Genomic DNA, 7,333 nt, shown 5'->3' with positions numbered 1-7,333 from the left:
CGCTTGGCGTTGGCCTTAGTTGAACTTCAGAGGCGACTAGTAAAGCGTCCACTTGAAAGGACACCACTCTCCGACATAGTAGCATATCATTAAGTTGGGCCAAGTTCGTTCCGATGCACCTGTAAGAATAAGATAAATGTACTTATAACGTCTTGCACAGACGTGGGAATAATTATTTTACCTCGCCAATGCATCGAATACTTTATTCTCGTATTTCTCGTAAAACAAACGCATGAACGAACTCCTACCAGTCGACGTGCCTTTCACCATACTCTCCAGTTTAGTCAACATTGGCGTCAGATCCGCGTAAGCTTTTGACATCTTACCCAGTGATTCATAACGCGTTTTTTTAATTTGATCGAACAGCTCCTGTGATACATTGAAGTGTATCATATTATTCTGTATCTGTGCATTTAGGAAAAATCTTACACACTTTGCAGGTGGGCAGCTCGCGAGAAGCATCAGTGTCCTTTGGATAAAGACGAGCTTTCCCAATTTCTATTAGAATCTTCTCGTCGAGGTCTCGTTTTATCCTATTGATCTGCAATGATTGGGACGATAGGCCTTTTAGAAGGTTGTCACAGCGCTTAGCGTAATCGCCTATGTTCAAGGAGTTCCAATTGAAGCGAGTTACACCCGGTTCTATGCACTTTTCAATTTCAAAGAGCGCACACCTCAGCAGCTCGACCTGCAAACAAGATTGAGAGAAACGATGCAGTGTGACTTGAGATGATCCTTCTGATACTCACATCAGCAGGCTCCAGTTGATCGAGGATCCCATTGTACTTGTCGATCATCGACTCTGTAGCCTCAACGTCCGACCTGAGAGAGTTGCTTCGCACTGCAATCTCTCTGACCGCGCTGCCATTTTTCCCCAGCTGAAAACCCAATTGTTCCATGAGCTCAGCCTCTCGAACAACTCGAAAAAGCTCCCAATCAAAATTGAGTCTAAAGCGAGTATTGCAAGCAAACAAAGTGTGATCGCCATCGCCAATTCGCAATTCGTTGCTGTTACGTTGTCGAACGTTAAGTGGCATTCTCAGTGCTCCTAGTTTATTGCGAACTCGTCGACGAGTCGTTTCCACTACGCGCGTATCGGTGACTTTCGGCTGAACGACGCTCAGCAGGCTCCTTCTGATCGCAGCGGTTATCGTGATTTCCGCTTTGACGTGCCACTCGCCGTATTTCTCCTCCTCGTAGCTCTTCATCTGTTTAGCTAAGGCAAGGTATTGCGCAAAGGTGGAGGCTTTTGAATCGCTACCCTTGAGCTCCGGCAAATCGCGAAAGAGAAGAACTGGCTTCTTAAGTCGATGGAACAGCTTTCTGAGCCAGAAAATCGAGCCAGAGGCTGATGGTTGATACTTGAGTAATGGTGGGTCGCCCTTGGCTGTGTTGTAGCAATCTTCGATCTCGCTGATCTCCTGGCTAAACCTCTGCACGATCACGTGGTACTTGCCACTGAGCTTGTCTTCGATGGATCGAAGCATGACTGGCTTGGCGAACTGCTGCAGGAAGGTCAAACCATCTTGAGCACTAGTCAGCAGATCGAAGCAGTCGTCGATAAAATTTTTGGCCTCCTCCTCGAGAGTGGCCAGCTCCTCCTGAAAACTTGATACCGTTGCTGCCCAATTATCACGGTTGAACTCATTCAATGGATCGTAATCGATTTTTCGAATTGGTTGTACGAGTACGTCGACTTTCTGGGAAAGCGCGTCAATTTGCGCTGGATCATGCATGACGGCTTTCAATTCGGGACCGAAGATCTTCCGAAAATCTATCAATACTTTGACCATGCTGCTGAGATCTGATGCCACCGTCCCTATGTAATCCGTAGCAGCGAACAACGTTTTCCTGTTGAATTCCCAACGAGCTCCTTTACCACACGCCTCAATCTCCGATCTGGTCTTCAGATAGACGCTTCTCCATTCTCTCATCATCTCACAAGCGTCCTCGCATAATTCCAGTGCTCTTTCCAATGGCATCCTACATTATAACAAGCTTTTAATGTACTCTTCGCGTTACCAAAGACGATAATTGGGTTTAAGAATTTACTGCCAATTTTGAAAGTACCCTTCTATATATTTATAAATCATTAAACAATCAACAAAGATGGAATAATATTTACAATTGGTAGTAAATCCCCAAATTCAGACAGCGTATGTGACCTACTCGAATAATTTGCAAATTGGCAAATTCCTTTTTACGTTGTCGCACAATTGCCAGGATATTTTCTCCATGAGAGCCTGCATTCTCTCCTCCTGGGAATAGTAGCTTGATAGTATCCAAATCATTCTAAGTGCCTCCATCAGCGAGGCTAGAGACTCCCTTATCGCACGGAACGAGTCCGAGTCCGTCATGTACTATCTCAAGAAGAAGAGGTATTAATGAGAGAAATGTTTATGATAAAGGAAAAGCTACGCGTACCTTGAAATACCTGAAGACAGTCACTAAAAATTGATTGTTTTCCCTAGCCTGGGTATAACGCTTCCAAAGTTCGTTTTTCGTATATTGAAAATCAGAAGCTACCTCAGAGCTTGCTTTGTTTAAAAGCTCGAGCGTATTCAGTGCTTTTGGGCTCTTCAGCTGTTCGATCAACATTGACAATACTGTCTCAAGATCATGCCAATGTCGATGCTCGGCTAAGGGTCCTTTCCCCAAAGCTGATCTTTTTGAGTATTCATCTATCACCTGCACCACCTGTTTTGCCCAGAATGACACAATCTCTTCCATTCTGTCGACGCTATCCAAACTACTCTCCTCTGGCATCGTCAGCAAAGCATTACCCTCGATATCGATATGTTCCATGCTCCTGTAAGGCAATAGTATAATAATAATATGTAATACAGTTTACAATTGCGTGTGCACGAATAGCTACTTCGACAAAATTAGAGAAATTATTTTTTGAACCTTACAAATTACGAACCATTCTACACTCTCAGCTAATTGATCCAAATAAATCAGTATATCTCTCTTAATGTGAGTCAACCCACCCTCGGGTGATCGTTCATCATCCTTTCTAGGCAACGACTCTTCGTCCTCCTCAATGGTAGCGCCACGAAAAACCGAAGGCCTCTTGAACGACGAGCCCTGTGTGGAAATACTCGGTTCTAGGAGCTTTCTGGAACATTATTTGTATATACCTACTCGACGGTGAACCATATTGGCCGGGTTCCCATGCCAAGTCGTTGTTTTAGGTTTCCGGTCAATGTCAACTTTGCTCCTGACTTCTCCAGCAAATTGACTCTCCACCAGTGGCTTGAAAACCTGTGTCAGGAGACGTTCCAGCGAATTCAAGAATTTCCCATTCATAGAGCCTACCACAAGGTAGGAGGGAATTGTAGCTATGCATTCTTCGTACGATGAAAGCTCTGGTATTCCTTCGTCCCTCGATCTTACAAAGTAAAAAATATTCACGTTCTTCAGCTCGTTTTCTTTACCAGGGTCGACTGTAATATCACCGTGCATCATGCTAAGTATTGGTACTCTCCGCATAACCTCCACCAGTTTCTGAAAAATGATTCGTGTATTAGAAGCATGTTATTGCAACTGTTGTATTCTTATACCAACTGACCTTTCGAAGCACGTATTTCGACTCTTCACCAGGAGGTGGTACGAAATCAGGCATACCTGTCTTATTGCGTATGTGTGTGTGTGAGTGTTACTACCATTATCTATGGACTAGTATACTACCTTTACATGCAAATTACAATACTCTCATGAAGCTCTGTACTCACCCGGTTTCTCCCTCTCCTTTCTCAACGCCCCAGCTCCATATTTGTATCCGTACATGTTACCTTCGTCCTCTTCCTCCTCCTCCTCCTCTCCCTCCATATTATCGAAAGCAAAAGAATCGTACTCGCCTGTACGACTCTTCTCACTTTCAACAAATGGATCTTCCACTGGCAGTGACGGCGTCGTCTCCTCACCTTTTTTCTTCTTACCTTTCTTGCTTTTTCTCCTCTTTGTCACTATTACCTCATCGTCCGACTCTTCCTGAATCTCAGCCTCTTCAAATTATAACAATAATAATACATAAGTACGCATATCTTAAATAGCTGATTAATATTTTACTGACTTTCCTCCCAAACCGTGATCTCCTCTTGGACAGCCTCATCAACGTGGGTAACATAAAAAAATACTTGCTTCAATGCCAAGTTAGTATTACTCCCATCTAGATCGGTCACCAGAAAATCCAGCAATTTCTTCTCATAAACACCATTGTTTTTCTATAATGTTTTACAAAAGCTTAAGATCTGGTTCGTTATTGTTTGTGTTTAACAAAGATCTCAGTTACTCGTAAAAGCTCGTCAAACAGATGTTCAAAGCCTTCCAATCCGAGAAACTTGATGACTTTGTCACGAATCCAAAGGACACTGAGAATTCAGTGGAAAAAGAGTTATTTCATCGTTCTATAAAAGTAATATTTTATCTACAATAATACCGAAGATCCAAGCACGGTAAATACGCTGTTCGTTCGCTTCGGTATTCCTCCTCCTCCTCCTCCTCCACCTCATATTGAAATTGGTCATCCAACATGTGTGGCTGGCATGCAACAATTTGCCATTAACTATAACTAACCTTAAACTAAAAAGTTTGCTACTGCTGAATGTATAGATAACGTAATGACATGGCACTCGACAACAGAACATGTTGCTATGGAAACACTGAATCCAGAATTGGCGCTTATTCAACCTACATCCAAGTGGAGAGGAATATACAAATACTCCCACCTCACAAACGCAATCTACGTGGAACGCGTAGTTTTTGCCTATACAGCACCAATTCTTACATGGAACGCAATTATACGTAATAATAAGCAATAAAAGCTGAATTTCCACTGGCCCGCATCGATTCTACACCCGAAAAAATGACAATCAACGTGCTTCATAATGTCTCATCTGCATGTATTTCTTATCACAAGAGTAAAATCGATACAGCTCAAATTCTCGAAAATAACAATACATATATACTATTTATTTTTCTCTCTTGGAGGAAACAACATAGACTTAATAACGATTCTGAGAGGAAGGGAGGAGAATGGATGTCAATTGCTCGATTATAGGCGGCTTTAAGAAGGATATCAGCTGATGAAGCGACAAACTTGTACTACTACTATTATAGCTATTAGACAAGGAAAATGGTCTTGGCAGACGATCGCTCTTTGACAGTTGCAGCAACGTTTGCCAATCGTCATTATTTCTAACTATAGTCGGCAATTCCAATAGGACTGCATCGTAATCATAATAATGATCATTAGTGGATTTTGCCGTCGTCGCTGTCGGCGTCGTTACTGACGGCGTTGTACTTCTCATCACATTGATCATCGGTACCGTTGGCGAGTAGAATTTTCTAGTGGTGGTGGTAACAGTTGGAACCGTAGGGATGTAAGATGGTCGAGGGCGACGAGAGTTCTCTTCGTCTCTTATTCTCTCTTCTTCCTTCTGCTTTTCTTCATCGTTATGTGCAACGTTCCAGTCAGGATCGACGAGATAATCGTCGGACGTTTCTCCTCGACGAAGAAGGCTATTGACCATCCTGTGAGCTTTCCTCAGGATTTCATCCTCGTCCTGGAGTTTGTAATAGTCACGCTGCGACTGGACTTGAACGTAACGGCTGCTGGATGTACAGTCAACTTTGCTCCACCAGTCACAAGTCAGCAATTTCTGGCTGAAGATGGATCCAATTGGGCACAGGAAGGACGACAATAATATTCCATCACAGACGTGGAAAACTTGGCAGGCTGCTTCCTCATCGGCATAGTATCCTGAAAAGTTACATAGTGTAGTAAGCATTCGATTGGCATTTCTCATTGAATTTGTAGGCCTGGCCTCCGCGCCTCTGCTCATCCTCTGACCTATTGCGCAACACGAAGAAAATGCGCCATGTGCAGGACTCGTTTACCTCGAGCACGCCCTTGGCAGGTAAAGTCCGTTTGCGGTAAAATCCTGTAGGTTGGATAGTCCATTCCGGGCTCTCCTGGAACGTTCGACCGGATATCCGTTAGATGCACCGACGCCGATTCCTTCTCTTGTAAAGTATTGAAAAAGCGCCTGTTTCGTCCAGATAGTTCGAAGCTGGCACCAGCGCTTATTGTTAGCAGTAGCGTTGTTGACACGAGACCTAAAACATACGCGCACGTGTGTGTATGTGTGAGTGTAATACAGAAGAGACAGGGAGGGAGGAGAGAAAGACCTTTATCGAACAATAGCTAGTCTCGTCTGCTCTATCACGAATTTGGTAAATCACTGGAAGGATTGCACTTGCTCTTAATTGTGCAATGAAAGAGGGTCATGGGATGGAAAACAAATTTTTATTGTAGTGAAATAAAACAATAAAAAATTTGTGTTATTTGGTGGAGGAAGTAAAAAAAGTAGTCGGTAATATAATGATAATAATAGTCAAGACTTACGGAATACTGTCAAGATGATTGGCATGTTGATCTTACGCTACTACTTATGATATGTGTATATTTTTGTTTTGCAGAGTCCGAAACACAACGATGTAGTTGTTGGCTCTTTATACTCTTCTCTCGGAAGACAGGAATTCGCGCTCTCACCAGGCGCGTGCAGCGCGAGTAGTTTACTGTTTACCTCCCGCGTAAACACTATCAATCACAGCTCATATGGCTTACTTTTACCTCTGCTTTTACCAATTGGCACGAAACTCTACCGAGTCTTCTGATACCGGTGCCGTTTCTTTAACCGATCGTCGCTAACTGCAGCAGCGAGCATCATCCCCCCTCCCTCAAGAATTATTTTTCTCATCTCTTTTCTTCGCTCCTCCTTCCTTCTTTTTTTTCTCGTTTGTGTTTCTCCCCCTCTCCCTTATACCATCGGTCGGTAAAACGCATAACCCTGCTGCGCGCGCACTCCCACGCAAGCCCTACAGATTGCGCTAATGCAACATACTGACTGTGTCCTGTGTGCAGAGCGGTGTAGAGAGTGTAGAGGGCTGAATTTTGTGAGCAGATCTCCGTTAAACGTTACAGCGGATTTCCCTATAAGAATACACTGGCAAGAGCCAGTAATTTCAGTAGGTTTTTACCTTTTTTAATTAATTTAAACCGACAGCAATCAACAGAACTCTTCTATCCGTGTTGATTATTGACTTTATTTTTATATTTTTATCCCCATTCGCTATTTTATTTTATCTAAATTCTAGCGTTGGTCAGGAAACAATGTGGCAAGGTCCATAGAGAGATATAATAGTAAGCAGACAGCTGGCGTTAACGTTCGCCGATTGCCAATTTTGTGCAACCTACGCGTTGTGTTCCAAGAAGAAAGTGGGGGGAGAGAGTAGTGGTGCTTGGTGGGCGAACTGGTTATCGCGCTAT

The 7,333-nt window shown here is 43.3% G+C and overlaps 3 protein-coding genes across 3 annotated transcripts; all 3 read right to left on the bottom strand.

Annotated features, from left to right (window-relative positions):
* Window positions 1-89: 89 nt before the first annotated feature.
* On the bottom strand, window positions 90-1,982 carry LOC136773825 (uncharacterized). The gene is made up of 4 exons (XM_066727737.1): window positions 750-1,982; window positions 434-688; window positions 202-369; window positions 90-119 (listed from the first exon to the last, which is right to left on the bottom strand). Exons 1-4 carry the CDS (start codon window positions 1,980-1,982, stop codon window positions 90-92), a joined length of 1,686 nt encoding a protein of 561 aa, XP_066583834.1.
* Window positions 1,983-2,165: 183 nt separating this feature from the next.
* On the bottom strand, window positions 2,166-3,625 carry LOC136773824 (dynein axonemal heavy chain 10-like). Its single transcript, XM_066727736.1, has 5 exons — window positions 3,572-3,625; window positions 3,145-3,507; window positions 2,924-3,087; window positions 2,425-2,809; window positions 2,166-2,360 (listed from the first exon to the last, which is right to left on the bottom strand). The coding sequence occupies exons 1-5, from the start codon at window positions 3,623-3,625 to the stop codon at window positions 2,166-2,168; spliced, it is 1,161 nt and encodes a 386-aa protein (XP_066583833.1).
* Window positions 3,626-4,903: 1,278 nt separating this feature from the next.
* On the bottom strand, window positions 4,904-6,705 carry LOC136773259 (uncharacterized). Its single transcript, XM_066726794.1, has 3 exons — window positions 6,410-6,705; window positions 5,902-6,120; window positions 4,904-5,764 (listed from the first exon to the last, which is right to left on the bottom strand). The coding sequence occupies exons 1-3, from the start codon at window positions 6,432-6,434 to the stop codon at window positions 5,007-5,009; spliced, it is 1,002 nt and encodes a 333-aa protein (XP_066582891.1). The 5' UTR covers window positions 6,435-6,705; the 3' UTR covers window positions 4,904-5,006.
* Between the last annotated feature and the right edge of the window lie 628 nt (window positions 6,706-7,333).

This window comes from Prorops nasuta, unplaced genomic scaffold (genome assembly GCF_024137725.1).
Source record: "Prorops nasuta isolate Cenicafe-Biocafe unplaced genomic scaffold, Cenicafe_Pnas_1.2 PNAS00005, whole genome shotgun sequence".
In the NCBI taxonomy this organism is placed as follows: Eukaryota; Metazoa; Arthropoda; class Insecta; order Hymenoptera; family Bethylidae; genus Prorops; species Prorops nasuta.
Note: the sequence above shows the minus strand (reverse complement) of the source record. Positions and strands in the feature narration are given on the sequence as shown.